At 37.5% G+C, this 26,009-nt stretch overlaps 1 protein-coding gene across 2 annotated transcripts in view; it reads right to left on the bottom strand.

Moving 5' to 3' along the window:
* LOC105930479 (synaptosomal-associated protein 25-A) overlaps positions 1-26,009 on the bottom strand; it is a 51,496-nt gene that overhangs the window by 16,985 nt on the left and 8,502 nt on the right. For both annotated transcript variants that reach the window (XM_012868711.3, XM_012868710.3), the window contains exons 2-4: positions 12,952-13,058; positions 11,971-12,012; positions 2,473-2,521 (exon numbers count right to left, since the gene is read on the bottom strand). In XM_012868711.3, coding sequence (XP_012724165.1) covers positions 2,473-2,521; positions 11,971-12,012; positions 12,952-13,023 — 163 coding nt within the window. In that variant the 5' untranslated portion in view covers positions 13,024-13,058. The remainder of the gene's footprint in view (positions 1-2,472; positions 2,522-11,970; positions 12,013-12,951; positions 13,059-26,009) is intronic.

The raw sequence follows: 26,009 nt of genomic DNA, 5'->3' as shown, positions 1-26,009 counted from the left end.
AGAGACTGAAGTTTTTGCAAACACTCCTATTCAAAATAGCTCTGTTTCAGACTATTTTATGGAGAGCACTTTGTGAACATCAATTTACCTGTTTTGGCACAGAATATCAGTGTGACTGGACTTCGACTGGACCACTTTAACACAAGCATACGCTTTGATCTAAACTATGGCACTATGGCTGGATGTTTAGGGCCGCCGAACTGTTGGAAGATGAACCTCCATCCCATCAACTCTGACCAACTTTAACCAGTGGTCTAAAAAGAAATGGTTTTAGTTTTCCACCACATACGCTGTTCTGCATCTAGGCCTAAAAGTAAAATCTTTGAGTCAGAGGACTTACTTTCACATGGTTGTTGTGTCAACATGGCTTGAGACATATTGAAAACAGGACTTCTCAAGGCGTTCTTTCGACAAGGACTGTCTCTGTCCCTTTTCTTTCCTCTTACATAAGGCCAGATTTTTGGAGTTTACACTTGCTTACTTACTAATTAGCTCTAACAAATATTTGACGTCTTCATCGAACTGTAGTATTTTTCCAAAATTACACACAAGTAGACTATATTTACTAATTTGTTGATTTCTGAAGGGAACTGGTTGCACTTGATTTTATTTGAGGGTATCAGAGTATAGGGGGATACTTTTCAGATTTCAAATTGTAACAAATCTTATAAACCATGTGTCTTTCTCCATCCACTTCAAAATGATGCGCTACTTTGTGTTGATCTATCAAAACTTAAATAAAAAACATTCAAATTTGTGGTTGTCATGTGACAAAAATGTTCAAAATAGTATGAATACTTTCGCAAAGCCTTGTATACTTAATTATTTTTCCAAGCAGTATTTATGAGATTTATTTTTTTTTCTTTGTTTTTTTTTTTTTTTTTTTGGTGCTGTTAAACCACTTAACATTAATTTTTAATCTCTCCAGCATGAAAGGAAACGTTAAAGAACATCTAGTCGCAAAAGCTGAGCTGGTCTTGTGTCAACACATAACAGACAACATAGCAAATAACCAACTTTTATTTATAACTTAAGGCACTTTGTTATTCAGAACTCAGTTTGATCCCCTTTTATTTAGGTTACTTATGGGGTTTAAAATCAGAAGAAATTGTTGGAGTATAAGGCAAAATAAAAAGTATAAGCCCTAAAAAACTACAATGAACAACATGGTCAAATGAGGGTTGGGCAACAGAATAAATGCACCTGCAAATCCTGTAAAAAATACACTGAATTTCCTGTCATAATTATCTGATAATTATCAATTAAACAAGCTGGTCTATTTGTGCTCCATTGTAAATGGATGATTGCCCAACTAGCACATCACATTCGGTAATGAATACTCTACATGCTCATTTATTTGAACTATGTTTTGATATTAAAGGAGATAGTTACAAGTTTAACTCCTCCTAGCCAGTAGGTGGCGCACTCATGCTTGCCTGCTCTCGTTCTAACCTTCAATTGTACTGTTTACCAGCCGGTTGCCAGGTCTGCCAAATACCGGTGGTGGACAGAGAAAAGAAATGTCAAGCGAGGAGTCTTTCATGGTATATTAATGGTCAAACCATGAGGCACCAACGCTCAAAAGCTTGACCAACGTTCTCCCTTGTTTTGTTTCTTTATTGTTCTGCTTTCAATCTGAGAAATGCAACGCTGAGAAGAAGCCATTTCTCAGCGTTGTCACGGAGCTACTACAGTCTGGAAACTACTGCGCTCCGCCTCACATGACTACAACCTACTATTCTTATTGGTCGCATCTACATTGGCATCATAACCAGAAGTAAATATTTATATATTTAGACTGTCAAAAATTATAAAATTATTTATATTCTACATACTAATTTTTTCAGTGAAATTAATACTTTGGTTCTGCACCATTCTAGACGGTCTGTGGATGTATTATTTTTGAAAAATTTATGATTTTGATGAAAAAGTTGTAGCTATGACCTTTAACAGCTGTCCAAGGTTTGCTCAACTGATCTTAAATAGACATATTATAAGAATCTGATATTTATTAATGCAAGAGTTAAGACTCATGCAGTGGAAGGGGACATTTACTGAATTGTATTCCCCAAAATGTGTGGGAACAACTACAATCCTCCACATTTTGTAGCACATTTAACATGTGCTTGCTGAAAACCTGAGGTTCCCAACAGACATGTAAAAATGTATCTTTTATGTTGCAAATCTTGCTCTATGGCATTTAAATACTAAATGCATTACATATTTGGCAGAGATCACTGAGATCTACTCATCGTATAAAGTATTTGTGTCTGCTTATATGCAGGATGAGGCAAAGCAGAGAACTAGCTTAGACTCAGGTTAATATTACTTTTTCCAGACTGAAGAAGACATAAAATGAATCAAATGTGACTCATATTCTTGTGTTTTAATTGACATTTGGAAGACGGAATCAGGAGCAGGAAAGACTGGCTCAACATCGCAGCATTCAGCAATCGCTCCCTTTGAACTTACCTCCCTGCTCATCCAACATGACCAGAGTCCTGATGCCGGCATCTTTACTCTAACAGACGGACAGAAGGAGAAATGAAAGGAGGGTAGCAAGGAAAGGAGAGAAATGGAAAAAGAGGAATAAAAGTGAAAAATGAGTAAAGGCCAACAAAGCAGAATGAAGAAAAACTATCAGGGCAGCAAAAGCTGCTCAAATTACGATTTGAAATCACATTTATAAAGCAGTAAGTGCAAAAACAGCGTTATTTACAAACTGCTGACATTGTACCTTTTCTAAAAATGTTGAGACGCATCTTATGTTTAGCCTGAAGGTGATTAGATTTCATGTAGTGATCTGCTTTCCTTGTTTTCTTATTATTTTTTAGATTCATGATGTTCGACAATGAGTGATTTTCAGGGAAATGTTTGTTTTACATTCCAGTGATGTTAAGGACATGTCATTGTTATTTGGTTTTTCAAGGTATAGATTTATAGATTTTATTTTGTTTTAGGATAAGCCTTTTCAATAAACACATCTTATTTAGATTGTCTGAACTACTGCAACTTTTTTAATTATGTCTCCAAAAAGAAATACTTGCAGGTTTCCTCAAGGCTTGCCTCTTGGCTCCCTTTTATTCAATACCAATTTGCTCCACCAAAATCAGGAGAGAGTAGAACATCTCTTACAATACACCTGCTGATGACACAGTACATACATTGCATTCCCACGTGACCTCAGTTGTGAGAGTGAATGTATACAATGGACTCAAACCATTAGACAATTGCTAAATCAGCTATTCTGTCAACTTAAAAACATTGCCGGAATAAAAGGTTTCCTGTCAAAACAGAACATATAGAGGCTTGTGCATGCTTAGATTTTCAAAAGCCATGTTATTGTCATGTTTCTTTACACGCCTGCGTTTAAAAATATATATTACGTAGGCAGTTGCAGCTCATCTGAAATGCTACTGTTTGAACAACGCCAGAAAAATGGATAAAATCCCACCTGCCCTTAGATGACGGCTCTGGTTCCCTTTAAAAAAAACTAAAAATAAAATAATGGTAATGATTTATAAAGCTCTGAATTGTCTGTTTGAATTGCTTGTTCTGATGCTTCGTAGCTCTTGTTTTTAATTCATTTGTCCTTATGTTTTATTTTCAGTAAACCCCTTTGAATGATCTAGTAAATTGTACTACAGCAATGAACTTGCCTTGCCTTTGCCAGGTTGCTTCCACCAAATTTGAGCTAAGCTAACTACAAAATCCTAGAACAGGCTTCTTGCTTGTTGGGGGCTCTACTAAAAGACAGGCAACTTTTCCCTGCGACTGAAAGTCATATTTACACTTTAAAATACATACATTTTCCATTTTCTGCTCATAGTCTGGCCATAAATACATCAGAGAGGGTAGATAAAACCAAAGATAAGCTTCTTTTGAGATTACTGTCATAATGTGCCATATTTATATTCACTGAACACACAAAGATAGATTACACTAATATAGTAAAGTCATTAAAACTGAACAACAGCAAAAACAAACCTTTTTATCAGACAATTCTCTGAACAACATTAGGGCAAAAATTATTTGTTTTCTTCATGGATTTAACAGTAGATTACAGGACAATTTTTGGACAGTCTGCTGATATATTTCAGCCACCTTGTTTAAAATGTGCAACAGCGTAACCAAAACCTGTGCTTAAAATAAAACCATAAATTCAAGGCACAAGTGAATTCCTGCATTTTCCTGCACAGATTGTTGGGATAAACATTATCATCAAAAGGTATGAGCTTTATTTGCTTATTTCCCAGAGATCCAGATGCATCACTCGAGTAATAAAACATTGTGGTATGGCTTAGAAAGCTGACTCACACATAACAATGAACATGCCTGTGCTGTTGTTTCTCTCAACGGGAGCTTCATCATCTAATAACACACTTCAAAAAGCGTGCAATAACTATGTTAACCACAGTGTGTATTACTAAACAACAGTTTTTCGATTTCCAGGGTTCTGTCTCATGACAGATATTAAAGTCCTGAGGCCATTCTGTTCATGCATGAGTTAATTTTGATCAAAGTGTGCAATGACATTCTCAGAACAGTTATAGAAATCACACATCTCGTATATTAGCATCACACAAACTGACTGATAAAAAAAGTCTGCCAATTAGAATTGAGAATTGAATGAGTGAAAATAAGTACTGGTTGTGGTGACAGATTTTTTGAGTTGTTTTTTTTTAATGCCTTGTGATATAATTAATGGTTGTTCAACTGTGCTAAAATGAGCAGGGCAATTATTTTAGAGCAGAAGGATGCTTGTTTACCCAAAAGAAATCAAGGGAAATCGCAGACAGGCTGAGATTTCCAAACTACAGGACAGGATATTTGACTTCGCCAGCTGGCAAAGTCTGAGGTGACATCAGTCTTTCATGTACAGTCGGTGAAACACACACACACACACACACACACACACACACACACGTATTCACACATATACGCAGTTGGGTCTTTTTCACACCTCAGAGCGAGTCATCTGGTCTTGTTAGGCAGTTTTCCTCAAATAATTATCCAAGAATATGAACACGAAAGGTGATTTTATGACTCTATTCTGAAAAAAAAAATTATTTGCTTCTCATTATAACGCTTGATCAAAAGCACAGCTTCATGTTTTTTATGCAGTCCCATAACGTCACCCCCTGCTCCCTGCACTGCATCAGCAATCAAGCTCTGAGCGGTTACACCTGCGACAGCTCAATTACTGGGAGTTGCTGCGCCTAGGAGGAGCACTATTTACTGGCTCTCCCAGTGGGCAACCAGCAGATTCTTAAAAGCCATTGTGTGTGTAGACCATCCAGTGTTCATTTTATTTGCCTCCTGATCTTAACCTGCCTTGCCCATGTGTGTGTGCCTCCTGTTTCCGAGTCTCTCGCCTAGATCCCGGATCCTCCCTTGCCTAGGCCATCTTGAAGCCTCTGCTCTGTGGACTGTCTCCCTCTGCATGACTCCTAAACTGACTATGACCTACCTGCTGGCCTTTGCCTTGTCTAGACACATTGTGATTCGGATCAGTCAGTGATCCGAATCATCCAGATGGAGCCGCTGGTATCAATCATCAGAGCTAGTTCACTGAGTTGTTCTCAGCCACTAACCCTGCTCTTCATCCCACAATTATTCCAGTATCGTCTTCAGTCAGTTCCTGTTCCAGCAACACCAGTTTATTATCAATAAACTATATTAAACGTTCATTTCCTGTGTCGTCTGAATTATCTTGTCTCCAGATTCTATTCAGGCATTACATAAACTGATGCATTAGACTAAAGGCAGAAATTTGGTACAAGGTTTTTATTTTTTGTGTACCATATTGTTTACACACAACAGACAATCCATCTATTAAAAACACTTAAATACACTCTGTGGAATAGACAATTGAAATAATGTTGCTTATTATGTTCTACTGCAATTCTTTCTGGAAAACATGCATCTTTGGATAAAGGTGGCGCCTCGTCACAAAAGCACACACCCACACCAGCCTCTCAGTTTGAGGGGTGTCTGAAATTTCGAAGGGTATGTCCAATCTAAAGATGGCACAAACAATAGTTCCTTAATGATCCATAGCTAAGATCCTGTTACCAGACACTCCAAAGAAGGTCAGGTAATTTATTTGGCAACATGCAGACAATGACTGTTTAACATAGTCATTCAAAGGATTTACTTAGACATTCAGTGTTTGGAGAGAACTGTTTAAATTCAAGTTGCTTGCTGTGCATCTGCACCCAGTACATAGAGTCACAGGGCTGATGGATGGGCTACTATCCACATTTACTGGGTAAGAGGCAAATACATCCTAGATATACCCAGTCTACCACAGGACAATGCAGAAGCCGACAGACAACCATGCACACCCAATCATGCCTTAAGGCATTTTAGAGATGCCAGCTAACCTAACACGCGTGTTTTTGGTCAGGCCTTAGGCAAGAGTCTACATATACCCTGACTTCAGCAGTCCATCAGAGGGAAAACACCAAGACACAAGACAGACAGCCATTCATGTACGCAGTCATACCTAAGGGCAATTTAGACAGACCAATAGGTGCCCTTCTGTCACTTACTCAGGCTCTTTATGAGCATAATGCCAAAGAGGAGCAACTCATTATCAAACAGGTTGAACTTTAGATTTGTGTTCACAATCTGTGAATTTTGTCTGGATTTTTGTGACATTGACCACACGAAAATATTTTTCATAAATATGTTGATGAAAAGGTTTAATAATCTCAAATTGTGGTGGTTCTCAGCAAAGATCCCCGGCAGATTTCGGCATAAAGAAACTGAACAGCTCATCAAGAAAGGAAAAAGGAAAAACTCTCCAAACAGAACCAGACTCAAGACAAACCTCTACATAACCTGCATTTTTTTTAAATCCAGCACATAAAATTCTCATTAAGTTACTGTTTCTGGCCGAGCATGCACAATGCCTCAAGATTTAAATCAATCTTGATTTTTTTTCTGCTTCAATTTCTGTAATTTACAGTCTTGACCTAGATCGGTGACAGGCCTGGAGATGACCTTGAGATTTATAGCACTGATAATAACAACGCGACAGATTAGATCTCCGCCAAACTTAATAGAGTGGTTGAATGATTTAACATCTTCTGAGCATAAGAGAGGTATGTTTAATTTCTCTGAGTCTCACAATGACAGTGCATTCAGCATAGGAAGTGTCTCTTTAGTGCATTAACGTGTTTAGCAAATGCCTGAGCTGGTGTATCCCAGAAACAGACAATTTTGTTCCCCTGCCATCTCAGATTTATTTTACAAATTGACAAATAGTTAAGCAGGTGTACACATCAGCGGGTACTGAATGACGTATGGCAACTCAAGACGGGGCTGCTTTTATACCCCACAGCGGCAGAGCTAACGACGTCACAGTCTCAGAATTACGTCACAGCTACCGACACAAAAGCAGAATATCAACAAATATGCACCGATTTTTCAAAAATTATGACCAGGATAAGTAGACAGTACTATAAGACAACCATGTTAACAATATGTTGGCAAAAAAAAGTTGATTTGGGGGTGAGTTACAATTTAAAGTTCTACTTCAATGAGACTAACCAGAATTTCTGGGACCGCTATAAAATAAATCATGTTAGAAATATTTTCAAAACAATATGTAAGCAAATAAATTGTGGTTGATAAATGTAATTATTGTGCCTGTTCTGGCTTAAAGAAAAACAGCCTAAAGGAAGCATGATATCCTTAGATATGTTTCAGTCCTTTTGTATCTCTTCTGTATCTTTCATACTTCCCTCGTTTCATTCCCAGCCCGCCTGGTGTGCGACTCGGTCTTATGATCTTTATTAAATCCCATCTTATACCCGGTTATTACATTTTATTTTTGTATTATTTGTGGGCACCGCAAGCCTGTGTTAAAGATAACACTTTTCATAAAGATTTTGATTAAAAACTGATTTTTATCGAAAAAAACATTTTCCCTTCCTATTTCCCATTGAGGAAGATTTAATAAAACATACTTTAAACCTGACTTTAAACATTACCAGATTTGCAATAATGTCATGAGAGGCCAAAGGTAAATTTGGTAAAACTTAACGAAGAAAAAGGAGAAGTTTCATAAAAAAGCACATTTGCCTCCCTTCAGTATTCTGATAAAAGCCCACTGATAAAGGATAAGATAAGATAAGATAAGATAAGATAAGATAAGATAAGATAAGATAAGATATACTTTATTGATCTCACAGTGGAGAAATTCACGTGTCACATCAGCTCAATAATCAAAAGAACGTGCCAAAAGGAGGAAAAGGTGTATGAGGTATATACTGTACAGTACGTCCACATATTATTGTGGATTGAGAGGAAAAAAAAGAAATAAAGCAGAGATTTAAGATGACTTATGTACATTTAAGGTGACTTATATCCATATGGATTTGATGTTGTACATTAAAGTGGTAAATAAAGTAAATAAAAGCTTGAGAATATATGCAATTATGTATTTCATTAGATGTGCTCGTAGGGCCGGATGACAAAACAATAACAATAGAAAAGGTTCTATTGATAGAACAAAAAGGTAAATAAAAAGTTCAATAGAAGAATAGTTTTCCTTCCTTTTGCATTCTAGCCTATCATGTAGGTTAATACTCCAGTCATTACATCCTCCTAACCAATCACAAGGCAGACCAAGGAACATGAAGCTCCACCCCCTTCAAAGAGTTCAGAGAGCAACTTGCAGTATCAGTAAAAGGGTGGTTGAATAAAGTGTTGGGTTTGAATTCAGTGTTTGTGTGTTCTGTATCTAAAATAGGTCATTAAGCAACAGCATAAAATGGCCAGGGATGCACTTAAAATACATCTTTAATTTTTTTATCATTATCGCAATCGATCAATATGATTTCAATTTTTATAGATATTGTAAGTTTATTGTATTATCCTACGACTTAGAAGACATCCTGAAAAAAATGCATCTCAATCTTCTAGAGTTTCAATAAAACAAGAGCTCAAAAAACATCCTGTTTCTCTTCCCCACACGAGAAGCCATCATAGTTCAAAGGTTACAAAATCCACTTTCCAGCTCTTGTGGAGCTCACAAACATGTTAATCTTCTCATGACAGAAAGTGTGCTGAGCTTTGGGCTGAATGCCCACAGATTAATGGAATCCATTCATGCATCTACCAACGAGTTCAACCTTAAACTTTGGTAAACGATTGGAGAAGTCCAAGCAAACAGTTTGCTCCTCTTTGCACAGGCTGCACAAACTGCATCCCAACTTTCGTCTTTTCCCCTAAAATGCAACTAATGCTATAAGATTGATCATAACTGTAAGATACTTTGCTGTGTAATCATGGAAGCAGAAATGAATTTACTGGAAAAAAAACCCTACTGAACATCTTGAACTTCGCAACAAGCTTTAATCTATTGTCTCAACATAAATGTATTATCGACACATACTGTATTTTTTCTCACATATCCAGCTTTTACAACACAATAAATAACAAAATCCAGGACACTTTAAGTTTAGCAGGGCTAAACTCTTCCACGCACTGTGAAACCTCAGATTATGGTATTTCCAAAATGTTTTACTTAGAAACAGTTTGGACTGGAACCAAACTATGCCAGGCCTAAACAGACAGATCTGAGATGAGAAACAGGACAAGGGTGCTTTCACTGCTCTGATCGCTTGCCAACTTATTCAATTAGCATAAGCTTCACTATAAGCCCTCTGAGCAGCGGTCACAGTGTACTAGCACGTGTTTAAGGGTATCCTAGAGTATCTTGCATGTAGAAAGCCATCAGCAGAACCGCTTTGTGACAGAAAACCGACCAGGTTTGCTTCACAGAATGCTGTAAACTCAAACTGCTCAACACTGTGTTTATTAAACACTAAGAAAGACCAGCAGTCCTCAGGAGATTTAAGAGATGATTAGAACAAATAAGTGGCATTATCTCTTGACATTATCATCAAAGGTCAAATGTTCAGCCAGTCAGCCTTAACTGTGGAGAAGGTAAGAGTTCAGGCCAGATGGAAACTTTAGTCCATCCCCTGTTTTGTCTCATTAAAAGATATCAGCTTGTCCAGAGGTTGGATTCAGGTTAGACATCTAAAGAAGCCTCACATGTGACAGAAAAAAGAGCTCCAACATGCAACAAGTTTAGTACCAACTCCTCAAGTTGTTGGCAAATAAAATAATCTTTTCAATAATAGAATCCTGTATTGTCACGTCATTCTGGTTCTGACAGAATCAAAGCCCCAATCCTCACAGTAAATACATTCCTAACTATTAAAACCAATGTAGTCAGGGATACATTAAAGGTTAAACATCACATTTTATTTTTGCTCAAAACAGCAAACCTGCTCTGGTGTTCAAAGATCACTGATCTTGGTATAGTTAACATAAAAAAGTTTGTGCCAATTTAAGGTGGCTTAAGGCAGTTATAATAAACCAGGCGTTGATATTTTATCGACGACGTGACGGCAGCGTTCAAACTGCAAAGTCGTGTAAATCGGAGATCGTGTCAAGTTTCATTCACCAGCATCATGCTTGGGAAAAAATACATTAAAATACATAACATAATAGTACAGCAGCCCAAACCCTTTCCTTAAGGGCTGTTTTCTGAAACTTTTCAGGTATTCGGCAGAATGTTTCATGTACTTTTGTACAACTTTCAAGGCAGGTACTGGTTACTTTCTTGGTACATCGCAGATGCTAACTGAAACCTGCTGGTTGCTTTCTGGAATTTCAGAAAGGACCTCGAGTTTCAGGAAGGTACCTGGCAAATTCGAGGAACGTAATCAGTAAGCTCTATGAAACATCCATGAATATTCCAAGAAAAGATTTGGTAAGTTACAAAAAGTACCTGGTAGGTCCTAGAAAGTAGCTACTAAATCCTGGGAAGGTACTCGGTAAGTTCCAGAAATGTTTCCAGTAAGTTCCCTGCAACTTCCAACAAGGTCTTTGCTGAGTTCTGTAAAGTACTTCTTAGTTCTGAGGGAGTAATTAATAATAATAATTTAACTTTATTGATCTCACAATGGAGAAATTCACTTCTGCATCTTAACCTATCACTTTGGGGAGCAGTGGGCCACCACCCAGATTCCCCAATCTGGGGCAATCTGGGGTTAAGGGTACTGCTTAGGGACCCAGAGTGAAGGCTGTGGGGATCGAACCGGGTACTTTCAACCTTCTCAAAACGCAAGCGCGCTGCTCTAACCACTAGGACACCACTCCCCCCCCCCCCCCCCCCCAAATTAGTAAGTTCTATTGAAGTACCAGAATATATATACCTCATAACGTCTGAAAAACAATCTCTAAGTTTTGGTAAAATATGTTTCCTGAAGAGCTACGTTCTTTATTATTATAACAATTTCAAAGCTTTTACTTTTTATCTTCTCAAAATGTGGATATTATGTAGTGTTGATGTAATATTATTGATGTAGTTATCAACAATTGCAAAAAAAACAGAGCCGGAACAAAGTTAAACGACTAGTGTAAAAATTGTCTCATTGTCAGTGAATGCTTTCAGACTTACCTTTAGACAAACTACAATAGAGTTGTGTGAGCTTTGAAAGTGAAACTAATTAGATGACTGATACCCTAAAGACTATTGAGATACTAATGATGCTCTTACATCATCAGCTTCCTCTTAAAGTGAGATCAGCAGGATGTAGTATTTATTGAATTATTTTACCTTGCAAAGAAGTGAGACAAAGAAATACTTGTCTTCACTGCTTGGTTAATCTGTTTAGCTTCATATAGCAAACATTAACACATTCAAGTCCAGGCAAGCTTTTTGTAGCAGTTTTTTCACTGAATTGCAGAATAAAAATACAAATTTGGTGTTCAAAGAAAACTCAAGTTATTTTATCTAAATGAGGCATGGGATAAAGTGTGTATTGTGGGACCATGCTACATTTGCAAAAAGATAGAAATGAAAATGTCACAACAGATCATTATCTAATGCTTTTGCTTCTGAAAATGTCAGCAATATGCGTGTCGTTGAATGACTGGACTCACCTCCTCGACCAGAGACAGCATACGCCGAGTACTCTCCAGGGACTGCAAAGAGAGGGGGGGGAAATTAGCTGAGGGTGCACACAAAGCAGATACAGATGTGCAGTGCGGGATGTTCTGTAAATATCTCAAGGACATTTCAGTGACTTTCCTTAGAAAACAAACACCTTGAGAACCATTGGTAATAAGCTAGAGAATAGAAAACAGATTATGTAGACAGACGTAGTGTAATGTAATTAACAGGGGTCATTCATCGTCTGAAGTCACTGATTGTAGGTTTTCTACCTTTTCTTTACTAATCCTTTGGAATCTTCTCCAAAGTAATTTGATTCTTAAACCATAATATACGGCATGGCTAATCCCCCCTTCTCTCTTTTTCTTCAAAATTTCTCATGTCTAGCTCATCCATCCCTGCCTCTCTAAACTTTAAACCATTTGCTTCATCCATGGCCGCCTCCTGGCCCTGCATTATCTCCTCATGAATGTTTAATAAATCCAACAGAGCCGTCGTATTATTTCGATGCACCGAATTATCTGTTCTTCCTGAGCTCCCCTCAACTCGTTAAAGAGGCCAGAGTTCTTCCTTGTCCCACCTGCAAAGATTTACAGACGTGGCGAAAAAATACCTTTCAGAAGCAAGTGCTGAAACAAGGAACCGTTGAATTATTAGAGGGACTGTGTCTGAGAGCCCGGGAGCGTTGGCGGTACATTTGTGCGTCCTTACAAGAACAGGTCATTTTTCAAATGTCAAATTATAATTGGCATGTCACAAAGCAATGCTCTTTTCAGCGGAGACCGCATTTAGCCTTACATTCTGTCTACTGAATGTCCTCTCTGTTCCTCTTCCAGTGTGTTACACGTTCATTCTGGTTTATTTGTTTTACTAAGAGCAGGAACGATGTCATTAACTACATGTTGTTGAGTACAATATTCTGAAAAGCATTTTTTTCTGTCCTGAAATAACGTATGCGTCTTCAAATGTACCTCATCAGTAATCTGGTCTGCACGTGTCTGCAGGTCGGCCAGCTCATTGCGCATGTCTGCTTCGTCTGCCATGACGACTGTTGAACTTCACCTCAGTCCAGAAAACACTGGAGAGAAAGACAGAAAATGAGAAAGGTTACTTCTGGTCAGTTCATCGCTGCTTTTCAGTAGAGTAAACATTTTGTCTTGTATTGATCTGCCTTGATTCGGTTTATCATCAATTTCTTTTCTTAAATGGTTTTCTGAATTACTGCTGTCCCTTTTAGTTTGTAGTTTTGTTCCTTAATTGATTATTTTGGGTTTACTGCGATGCTTGTCTGCCCTTGCAGTTGTTTGTGTTGTTCCCATATATTTTCCTTCATCATAAAGCTGCCATTTCCCTTCCCAACGCTGGAGACATTCTAGTTTTGAACACACATCTACACTCCCAGCGTGTAATGTAACATAGGCCAGCAGTAATCTCCATCTCTGGGTCCACATACTCTATTCTCTAAGCACAATGGCATTTTAATTAGTAGTTGTGTATTTCCAGGGCCTTTTAGAAGTACTCATACCGCTCCACTTTTTTAACATTTTGTCACATAATTACAAACTCGTCTTATTGCGATCTTATTTGACAGACCAATGTGAAGTAATGCAAAGCTTTCAAGTTGATGGTTTTCAAAACTCATTACAGATAAAGGTCTGAACAGTGCGGAGTGCAGTTTTTAGCGCCTGAATCGGTACGTTTTTGTAGAACCCCTTACAGCAGCACATTTTCTCAACGCCCTTTGCAAATCCAGAGAAGGATTTCTGCCCTTCTTTTAGCTTCATTGTGTTTCTATCGACTCTGAAAGTCCTCTCTGTCCCTGTTGAGGAAAAACATCCCCATGGCATCATACTTCCACTAACTTGGAAATAGCCAGTTCAGGGTAATTTAACAGTGCTTACACTGTAAAACTGAATTATAGTGACTTCCTGAGATAGATTGTAAGGTTCATGAATATTTAATCAAAACAAATACTTATACATGCGTCCAAAACTGCACAGAGGACATGTTTTGGCTTTCTTTCAAAAATGCCATCCTAGTCTTTACAACTAGTATTTGTCCTGTCAACCGCTTCTTCCACTGGGAAATGTGAAAAGTTCAAGGGGTATGAATACTTTTTGAAGGCACTGAAATCAATGATTATGATTTCCTAAAGTGGTCCCTGGAGTTGTTTTTATTATCACATGATTAATTACAAATCTTACTATTGAAGACTTGAACAAAACAGATGTCAACCTTAGGCTCGTACCTTTAGCTTTAACCCTCTAAAAGTTCCTTGAACTCAAATTGTTAAGGAAATATGAAAATCTTTTCCAATATTAAAAAAAGAAAATTCTAATTAACCATATTTATCAATCAATGTAACATAAATGTAAATATACCAGAAAGACAAGCATGGTCAAACGCAAATTGTAAAGACTGACGTCAAATTTAAAGCACAGATTGGATGACAGTCAAGACGCATGTGAAGTTTTCTCCAGAAATAACAAAATGTGAAACACCCAAAATGAAACAACGCACAACTCTTTAAACTCTCAAATAAACACTTGTAGCATTTTGTTTTTTCCAAAGTGTCCTTCAGGGCAACCACTTTGCTGAGCTTTGTTACCCAGCATATTTCTTTCTGATCCCTCAGGTTAAAACTTGGTAGCTATATAAATTTTACACTCTGTAAGACAGTCCTGGGGCCATTAGAGCTCAGTGGAAATTTGGTAATTTGTTCTAGTTTTTAAGAAGAAACCAAAGTCAAACATGCAAGAACACTGTGCTACATAGAGAAGAAACAAGATATTTACATGAAGCGCATAAAACAAAAGACAAATATATAGCTATTCTTTTCACCCTCCGACAATAAATAAATTACACTTTTCCGGTTTCAGTGCAACAAGGATTACCAAAACCATTTGCATTTCCTAAACACCAACGATATTTTTTTAGACTTTCTTTGCCTTTTTTATTGAGATGTTTACATACATGTCCTCATTATTAGGTAAAACTGCCTTTAATACTGAATGTCCTGAGGTAAAATGCTTGGGGAATCTTTCCACAAGCTTCTCGTGATAATTTCCGTTTGACAAGACATAAGGAACATTTTGCTGCCACCCCCATCCTTTGCAGCTGGGATGGTTTTCACAGGCTTGCAATCTCCCCTCTTCATCCCCGACATGTAATGATGGTCATTACAGCCAAACTGTTACATTTTAGTTTAATCAGACAATAGGACATGTGTCCAAATATTAAGGTCTTTGCCTCTGAGTAAATTTGCAAACTATCATGTATTTGTTTTTTTATGTTGTGTTTGGAGTAATGACTTCTTCCTCGCTGAGCGGCCTTTCAGCTCATGTATGTGCAGGACTGGCAGGAAATGATCTCTATTACCAGCTTCAATCAATATCTTCACAAGGTTCACACATTTCGCACCCAAAAACCTTAATCTTCAGGACACAGATTTCATCTCCAGCCTGAACATTACGATGGCAGGACATTCGTAAACTGTTTATTCGCACCTATACTTGTTTGAACAGATGAATATGGGACCTTCAGACCTCTGGGAATTGTACCCAAGGAAGGCTTGTTGAGGTCCATAATCCTATCCCTGATATCTTAGCTGATTCCTTCTGATGATTTGATCCAATCATCATATTGATTTGATTATTTTACCTATGATTTCATTTAAGGAAGCAATGTATTTTAAGTGTTGCCTTAAAATACATCCACAGGTTTGCGTCCATTTAACTCAAATGTAGCTAATTTATACAAGCTTACAACAATATAACTTAACTATCTGGGCTGTCCTAATCTGTGTGTAAACGTCTGAATTTGAATAAAAATAATAATAAAAATATCTTGTATTATTCTGGCATTTAGCTGGTACAAAACAGTAGAAACAGTTTTGATAATCCTAGCTGACATAATGCAGCAACATTTTTGCCTGATTTCAATGCAATCAGGGAGGGGTAAAAACGTTAATAGTCTGTTTATTGTGTATATAAATATTTGGTTTTAACTGTGTATCAAGCTTGGTCAGGAAAATGAGCACGGCTGTGGAGGCACTCCACACAAAGCTCAGAGTATCAAAAAGAACAGGAAAATGTGTCAAGAGGGTTGAGTAACAAAACATGAGCAACGAGTCTATTTTTACTGCAGTTGTGCGCAACCTTGCACAGATTTGAATGTGGTGCGCTGCATGAAAAATAGATGTGTTACTCTCCAGTGTGATGGAGGGACAAGGAAGTCAGAATGAGGGAAAAGAGAGGAGTGGGGAGGGGGTACAAAAAGAAACCAACCTCCCTTCCTTCCCTATCTCGAAATCTGCTTGACACTCAATTAGGACTCCAACACGACAAATAATGTGATCTGCTCCAATCAGAGCTCATTTGTGAGTATAATGCGTTTCAGTTCAAATAGCAGAACTCACACTTGAGATTTTCTCTTCCAATGTAGCCTGATATAAATTTAACCACCCAGCAGCTTGCAGCTCGGGGCTCATTAAAGCTTCATATGATTTAATCTACTGCATCACAGAGTGTACAAAAGGGACTAAGAGAACGCTGCTTTCCAGAGTCTGCCACAAGCTGCGTTTAGGGATTTTTATTAAACCGACCCAGCAACGTTTAAAAATGTAAAAAAAATATAAACTACCATTGGCATAAAATGATGTTGAACTGGTTTTATGAAACAGGAAAAGACACAGATTGTCAGGAGATATGGTTTGAAGGTTTTTGAAACCTGTGTGTTAGTTTCTGGTTCATCTCCTGAATTTCTCCATCAGTCCGTAGATCTCTGAGGTGAGCAGACAAGGGCAGTTAAAGTCACAGCTGGACGTTTGATAAAGTATCTCCTTGTTCTGTCTCACCTTCTGTCTGCATGACTCTTTCCTCCTTCCCCGCGGAGTCGTCACGCCGGTTAATAATTGAACATGTGCCGGGGAAGAGAGGTGGAAACATTTTTTTTTTTTTTGCCCTCTCAAAGTGCCTCTCTCTTACATTCATGCTCTATCTCTTTATACACATGCGAGTGTGTTTGTTTATGTCTGCTAAGCATGGCAGAAAAAACATTAAAATATTTATATTGGCATTTTACCTTTTAGCCACTTGACAGATGATGTAATTCCTAACAATGAGTGCTGAGCTATATATATTAGCAACGCTGATGGTAACTGCAGGGTGACCAGGTTTAAAAGACAATAGGAAGTTTATTTCCCCCTTATAATTATTGCATTTTTGTTTTAATTTTCATTAATTTGTTGTTAACTCTTTAACATAACCACTCTCCAAATGCTGCACCAAATATGCACAAAGGTTATAGATTCTCTCTGGTCACAAAGCCAACATTAATCAAACAAATTAATGCACTATTTTAGCATATGGAGCTATTTAGTGTGTCTAAAAGAGATATGCAACAATAAACAAAAATGGAGAGGAAAAAACTGGACAGAATTGATTAAAAACGTACATCTGGCTCAGTGAAATGAAAGTTTAACTGAAAAGTGATGGGCAGAGACAGGTGAGTAATAATTTAAATGTATTTATGGAGCAATTTTTTTCCAAGCTTCCATTCTCAAATCAAACTGTTGCCTGTTGGACTGGAGCAGATCCGTATCATTGCAGTAGAGTTAAACGTGTAATTATGAGACACAGAGCATTCCTGTTTGTACACGTGTCTATTAGATTATAGTGATTTATTTCCACGGTATTTCCATACCGTGTAATGGAAAAGCACCAGCAGTGACGTGGAGACAAGCTAAATGTGCCTGACGGCATTAATGGAAAGTGATTCATGGAAGTAACAACAAAGATAACCATAGTGTACCAGGAGTAGAATAAACTAAAAACTAGAACATTTGGTATGGATGAATAAAAGGAGCCACAGGTGGTGTGAAATAATGTAAAAGGGGTTCAGTAATTCAACCCATGCAAATTTCTGTCTGCTTCTCATATGGTCTCCTTGCATAATGTTTTGTCATGATGAAAATGCTGTAAAATGTTTTTAAATGCTAATTTAATAATACAAATTTAACAGATTCAAGAAAGTGATAAATGTAAGTAAGTCATGTAAGTAAAAGCACTCACTCAATGATGTGCATTCTAATTCTGGAGACATTTCTAAATGTTGGAGTCCTGAATGTTTTCAAAGGATCAGATTTGATTTTATTCCTGTGTTGCCCTGTTTTTAAAGGTCTGAGAAAAGGTATCTTATTAAAAGACACACTTCGTAATTGATATTTACCCGTGTTTCTGGCCATATTCAGTAGCTTGTATACAATGGACATAGACTGTAAAAATATGGTGTTCATACAAATGGCAGAGAAGCTATGAAAAAATATTTTGCAACTTTATTCTGCGGAGTCGTAGAGGCATATAATAATTAAACCCCCAATCACTGCATTTTACTTAAGAGGGAGCTTTGTTACAAGTAGCATTGTTTTTCTTTGAGACATTGTAGCAGTGAAGCTACATTAGGCAGAAAAACTGCTGTAACAACATCAAATCACTGTGTTTGCCAGAGGGCCGTAACTACATGGTACTTAACTGTAACAAAAATGTAACTATGATGATTTTGCTGCCTGTTGTCACTGCACACGTGCAATACAAGTCAGATCTGACGAAACGAGCCTAAATGTTTAGAAGGCCCCGCTTAGCTTAAAGTAAGCTGTTATTCCTCTCTTCCTGTCATGATCTCACACACACTCCACCTCCTCCTAATGCTCCTCACTATGTGCATCCTCCCACTCGTCTGCTGTGTTATTGATCTGGTGCTGATTGATTATCTCTTAGCTGTTACACTGCTTCCTGTCAACTCACACTCCCGCCGCACAGGTTCTTCTTCCTCTTCTTGTTTCCACTCAGATTTCATTGTAGCTTCTCGGTAGCTTGAAGCCTCTTCACACGTTAAAATAAACGCATCTCTCTATTTCTTTGTCTGATTTTGCATTACTTACTTTACACTGACAGAGATGCTATTGTCACCTTTAATCCTGAAACGGCGTATGTGACTCATTATTAATAATTTTTTACACTGCTTTAGTTTGTGGGGATCCAGGATAGCAGCGTTTTTTGTTTTTTTTTTTTGCAATATTGATTACTTACATATAGTTTAATGTAATTTATCAACGGATACCTGAAGTATTCACATTTTTAGTTGTCACATACATGTGCTGAAGTGTAAAAACGAAAAGTGAATGCATTATTAAAGTAAATTTATGTAAAACACTATTCTGAGTCCTTAAATATTAAACACATGAAGTACAAGCGGGATATTCAACGTAGAACACAGAGTGACAAACAAATATAGCAATCCACTGGACAGGTATTTTAACTATTAACAAAACCAACTAAAAGCAAAAGGTTTTAATATCGCCAGATATCCCTCATGATGCTTTTCAAGCTTTAGATTTCCGACTCATACCCGCTTCCTTTCAGTGCTATTTTTCCCTTTGTCAACCCTTTGAAGATCTATTTTGAATCTTGAAGTCTCTTCCTCTTTAACATGCTACCCATGCCTTATATCCAAACAAACCGCTGCAGTGAAGCTGATGACCAACAGGGTCCGAGAGTCCCATCCCCCACAAGAGGCCCCGCTGGCCGTCACTCGTCTTGAATGACAGCTGGAAGGACTGTACTGCCAGGCTCAGTCCATGGAGAGATTAAAGTCAGCGGGGAAAGAGGATTTAGTCTCCACTGTTTTCTCTGTGCTTCCTCTCTCTCTTTCTCTCTCTCTCTCTCTCTTTCTCTCTCTCTCTCTCTCTCACACACACACACACACACACACACTTCTGACTTTATCTCCTGCCTTCTTTTTTTTTTTTACTTCATCTACTTTCCACACCCTCTCTGTCTATAAATATATCAACTGCATCTCTGGGTAAGTGAGTATTACTGTATATTATGAAAGACTTGAGTTGAAATGCTTTCTATCAACATTCATAAAAGTAATTTCCTTCATCAGTAGCTGACAAATATGCCTAGCAGCAGCTCCACTTGTAGCTGAACGCTGCTGGCGTTGGTTTGTTCTTGGAAAGAGGGGCCGGCAATTAGCAACAAACCCTACGCATAACAGGAGAACACGGACTCAAATAGAGTCACTAAAAGGGCAGCAATGAATTATTGATTGAAATGTTATTCGCATTAATCCTAAAAGCTGTAGAACAGAGAAGTGTAAACTGGTTTAGAGACGTTCTGAGGACAGAAACACAACCTCGGTGAGCAAAACAGGTGATGGAGGAGAAAAAAACTCAAAGAGCCTGAACAACAATGATGCCATAAATAAATCAGTTTATTTATACAGTGCTAACTTACTACAGATCTTACATGTCAGGGCACTTTACAGAGTCAACTCAATCAAATCATCCAGACTGATCAAAAGTTTTCTATCTGAGGAAACCCAGCAGATTGCATTGAGTCATTGACTAGCAGCTTTCACTCCTGAAACAGTGTGTAGCGACAGTGGACATTTGCCTGCATTGTCGTTGATTTTGCAGCAATCCTTCACACTGAGCATGCATGTAGCAACAGTGGAGAGGAAAACTCTCCTTTAACAGGCAGAAAGCTTCAGCATGGGCGTGCTTTGGTGGTACAGTGGTTAGCACGCACATGACCCCTGTATGGAGGCCTTAGCCCTCGACGTGGCATACGCAGGTTCGGCTCTGACCTGTCGTCCTTTGCCGCATGTCTCTCCCCCTCTCTCGTACCCCCTTTCCTGTCAGCCCACTGTACAAAAAATGTGCCACTTGTGCCATTAAAAACCTTAAAATAAAAAATAAACCTTCAGCAGAACCAGGGTCAGTGTGAACGGCTATCTGCCACAACCAACTGGGGGCTTGAGAAGACATTAGATCAAAGTCTTATCTACATTGTTGGAATGTCCAAATTCTTCCTCTGGACTGTCATCTCTGTTTTGTAGACTCTTTATCTGAATTTGTGCAAAAAAAAGATCCTTTTCACAAGTATTATCAACTAGTCACTCTAACTCTGTCAGACACCTACTTTATTCCAAGTCTACTGTCGGCCCAAAAATCATTGGGAAACTAAAACAAAGCATAGCTGCATCGTGTCTGCCAACCTGTTTGAGCAACAAGTAAAATATTTCCCTTAAACAGATGTACTGAGTGGTATTAGTGACTTGTATATGTATAGCGTCTTATCAACTCCAAGGACTCCAAAGTGTTTCAAGCTACATTCAGTCATTCACCCAATTACTCACACATTCACACGCTGACGGTGTTAATCTACATTGCAGCCACAGCTGCCCTGGGGCAGACTGACTGAAGTGGGGTTGCCAGACAGTGTAACGGGCCGGCAGCAGGGAGTGTAGGTAATGGCAACCCAACGATTACAGGATGAACTCCTAGCTACTGTTCTCCCAGTGCCAGGTCTTACTGACACCCACTGGGTGATAAAAACTCCACTATGTTGTAAATTTAAGATTTTATTCACTTTTAGCTTAAAATAATTGCCCTTAAAGAAAGGAAATCTGTGTTCCCAAAGAGTTCTGCTGATAACAAAAACAGCCCAGAAAGAGTTTCACCTACATCTAAGCAAGTTGTTACTTTTCTGTGGCTTTTTGAATATGGATGGTTTTGCACTTTGCTCATAGAGGACCATCTTTTGGTTCATCAAGCAGCCTTTAGCAAAGACTGAATGCCCTCACAATGAGGCAGAACCTTTTCTTATGAATTAGGCTTGCTGCAGCGTGTTGTCGTAATCAGTGACGTTGACTGTAACAATTCCTGTACATAAGAATATTTGAGTAAATATACTTACAGTTAAAATAAGCTGTGTTAATAAAATAAAAAAAGTTTTCAAAGATCTCAAAGGCTAAAATATTTTATGGTAAGCAATTGCTATGAAAGTTGATTGTTAAAAAGGTTAAGCTGAAATAACATGGCATTTTATAGGATAATCTTAACAATTTAGATTAAGTGATTGATCACATGATTTGACTGTTAAAAGTGTGTCAGTGGATTGATCAAAAACTGACCAATCAATAATTGAAAAACGCATTATTTAATTAACAGATCAAAACTGGATGCTGGAATTATTAAATAAATATTATATGTTAATTTTTCAATCTAAAAATTAGTTGATAGAGGAATAAAAAGCTTTAAAAGCTGTCACTAGCTGCAGCCCTAATACAAATATGATTTGGAAACTTGTCATTAGCTTTATCATTGCAAAGTATTACTGATATTTTTGTGATTTTCAATTCAATTTAATTTTATTTATATAGCGCCAATTCATGAAACATGTCATTTCAAGGCACTTTACAAAGTCAAATTCAATCATATTATACAGATTGGTCAAAAATTTCCTATATAAGGGAACCAGTTGATTGCATCAAAGTCCCGACAAGCAGCATTCACTCCTGAACAAGCTTAAAGCCACAGGGAGAGTCGCCTGCATTGCCCATGGCTTTGCAGCAATCCCTCATACTGAGCAAGCATGCTTTGAATACAGATGCCAGATATTCTTACTTTTTAATGACTGACATATTTCTTTAGGCTAAATTTGTTCAGGGAGGATGGGCAAATCTAAAAAAAATCTGTTTTTCATCTGTTTTTCTGGGCCACAAAAGGATAAGGACAGACTGACAAAATAAACAATCAATCAATCAATCAATTGACATGGGAATGTTTTATTTAAACATCCCAAGAAATCTCAGGTATCCTTACTGAATGTTCACACACATCAACTTAAAGAACAATAAACATGGTCATAAAAGGGCTAACTGTAAACTTTTTTTATTTTTAAAACTGATTTTTCCGTTTGTATTTATCTGGATTATTCTACACAGCAACTGCTATGAGAGCCTCCACTAACTGCAGTTTGGGAAGGTTGCAGGACTGAATTATCCCCAGCTACAGCAGAATGTAATTCTCTCGAGATAAACTGCCTCACCTCTGCAATGAAAAGGCTGCTATCAATCAGGAAGAATGTTCTTTGGAGATAAACAATGTTTGGGAAGGAAATGGGACATCAGGAAAGCGTGGCTGCTCTGAATCTCACAGTCACGGAAACCAGGTCAGGCTGTCAGTTGTTTGGCTGCAGTTTCTCCTGGGCTTACAGAGGCACTAACCTACATCTGGTGACTCTTAGGAAGCTGCTGCATGTTTGTCTCTCACTCGTAGGTTTATTTCTGCTGATCTGTTCCAGGTGTGGATGGAAATGAGATGGAAAACACAGCATGTGTGGAAAATAGAATTGCCTTTTCTAGCTTTGCTCTTGTCTTTATATGGCTATGTGTGAATCCATTTGAGCACAAATGAATGGAACATAGCGAACTACAGCAAGAGACCTTCTGGGAAAGGTAGAATTCAACTATGCAGTGACTCGTGAAAGTGAATTAAAAGAACCGGATGAGAAATAAATATGATTTTTAAGCAACGAGGGAGTGTCTGCAAACTGAACAGATATCTACGTCTTATTCCATAATGTATTGTTTATTTGAACCCTACGTGGCCTTTCTTGCATATTTTCCCTCATAATCTATGCAAAAGTAAATGCACAATAAAGAAATAAAACTGACAGCCTGTGAATATTGAAAAGCCGCCTTTTCCTAACCTTTTCTATTTTTCGCCCTAAATGACAGTCACATCGTTCACGGACCCACCATGACACGCTATTAACGAGGTATAGCTGGGCCAACACTGGCAGAGCTTCTTCATTCCAAATTGAGCAGATGGTATGTGTGAATAATTCAATTCAATTTTATTTATATAGCGCCAACTCATGATACATGTCATCTCAAGGCACTTTCTACATCTTCTCTTAGCTGAGTCAGAAGCTCATACAGGTACAGGCCCTTACAAAGGTTTTCATCATTACCCTTAAACTTATCAATGTTTTGCAATTTAAAACCAACAAACTTCAATGTAGTTTACTAGGATTCAATGTGATCGAGTAAAGTGCAAGAATAACTATCTATGGTTTTGATTTGTTTAATATATAAAAATCTTAAAAGCCACCACCCACCACCAGCACGTGTTAGAATGGGAATGGTTTGTTTACAACAAGGTCCTCATTTTTCCCCCACTCATGCCATTTTACATGTTTGCCATTATACACTTTTCATTGCAAAATCATGGATTAAAACATTATTTTATAATCTTGCTTGGCAATAAACTTCTCCACAAATTTCTCCCTGACTTGCTCTGTATATTCCTTGCTCTTCATGTTGCTGTTTGCCTGCTAATGTTCACTAACAACAGCTCTCCACGAACAGCTGGATGCATGCCATGAGGAAATAACACATAGATGGACCATCTCTGATATCGTAATTAGACAACTTCTGAAGATAATCTGTTGCATTAGCTTTAATTGATTGGTATCAGAGTAAAGGGGGATTAATACAAAGGCAAGCCATAATTGGTATTTCTATTTATAAAAAAAATCTACATATGTTTTACAATTATGCCTTAATTTCTTTTGTTCCCAAAAAAGCAATGACATTTGTGGTATTAATGTGCCAAAATGTGGAAAGGTTTACAAAATACGAATACTTTTGCAAGGCACTATGTTAAAATGATTAGATAAACCAATATCGACATTTCTGGATTGTGAAGAGAGGGCTGGAACACAATGTTTCCCAGGAAAAAAAACGCATGCAGAACTATATCTTTTGGCGTATTGATACTGACCAAAAAAAAAAAAAAAAAAGCACAAAATGATAAAATAAAATAAGATCATACAAGTCAGAATCTACTCTGACATCTTAAACATGTAAAATGCACAGTGCTACTTAAACATTACAACGTTATACATCATAATTTTAAGACCTCTGTGTTAAATCACAAGTCTTAAACTTTTAAGTGCCTTAATAATATGCAACTAGTGATAATCTCAATATCTTAGAGAAAGTCTGTAGTAGATGTTCTCCAGATACAGATCTATGTTAAAAGTGACTATAACAAACATGTTGCACATTTACCAAAACAATAAAGATACACACATAAACACAAACATATTCCAGAATATCTTACACAGGCACTTCTAAAACATCAGGTCAGGTTCAGTTTAAGAGACATATGTAGGAATTTAGTTTAAGATCAAATTGCTTTTATATGCTGCAGTTCTCTGATTATACAAACCAAATCCCCAGAGCGCAAACACACTGCTGACCGATACTCTGTAAATATACCCAGATCTGACCCAGGCAGAGAGCAAGAGGAGAGCCTGAGGGCTAAACAATTCAGACCATCTACCCACCATTTTCTGACTCACTGCTAATATATTATGCAGCTCCAGCAACAAACACACACTTGCAAAGGCATAGACTAGCTTATATTCCTCATATACCAGTCAGATTTACTAAAATACCAAAATGATCATAAATCTGTAAACCAGAGATGCCTTGAGGAGAAGTAGACATTCTTTTCACGTGATCCCGAGACATTGCACTCGTCAATGACATAAATAAATGGTGAGATAATTGAAAATAAATAATAAACTTCCTTACAAATTTACACACATAGTTTTTCATGAGCATGAAAGTTACCGTGCTGTTCAATTACAGTCCATTATAAATGTATGAGCCGCTTATTCGGTTCTGATCCAAACAGTTTGTCTTTTACTTGGGCTATCGTGAATTCCCCAATCAGGACCATGGACAGTGGAGGAGATTGAGAGCGTACAATTTAAAATGTACAATTTATAAGAAACAGCCAATACAATATTATTGAGCTCATTAAATAGTTTGTTATGATCAAAGCTTACACCCTAGAATATCAATATGAAAACTTTAACCAAAGGAGCAACTTTTACACTTTTATTTTACATTTTCCCCATACATATGTCAACTAAAGTACCAAAGTTTTAACATGTTGTCTTTTGCCTATACTTGAACTAAATTGAATTGAGTTTTTTTTATTTACCCTTCAATTTACAGCCAATTTCATATTAAGGCACTTTACAAGACCAACCTATTTATATCCAAAAACATACAACCATATTAATCAAACACAATCCAGTCATATAGACAGATAAAGAATTCATTACACATACTCCAGTTTTATTCAAATGTAATATTCTTTTCA

Source organism: Fundulus heteroclitus, chromosome 4 (assembly GCF_011125445.2).
Source record: "Fundulus heteroclitus isolate FHET01 chromosome 4, MU-UCD_Fhet_4.1, whole genome shotgun sequence".
Taxonomy (NCBI): Eukaryota; Metazoa; Chordata; class Actinopteri; order Cyprinodontiformes; family Fundulidae; genus Fundulus; species Fundulus heteroclitus.
The sequence above is the reverse complement of the archived record's forward strand: the minus strand, read 5'-3'. Positions and strand labels throughout refer to the sequence as shown.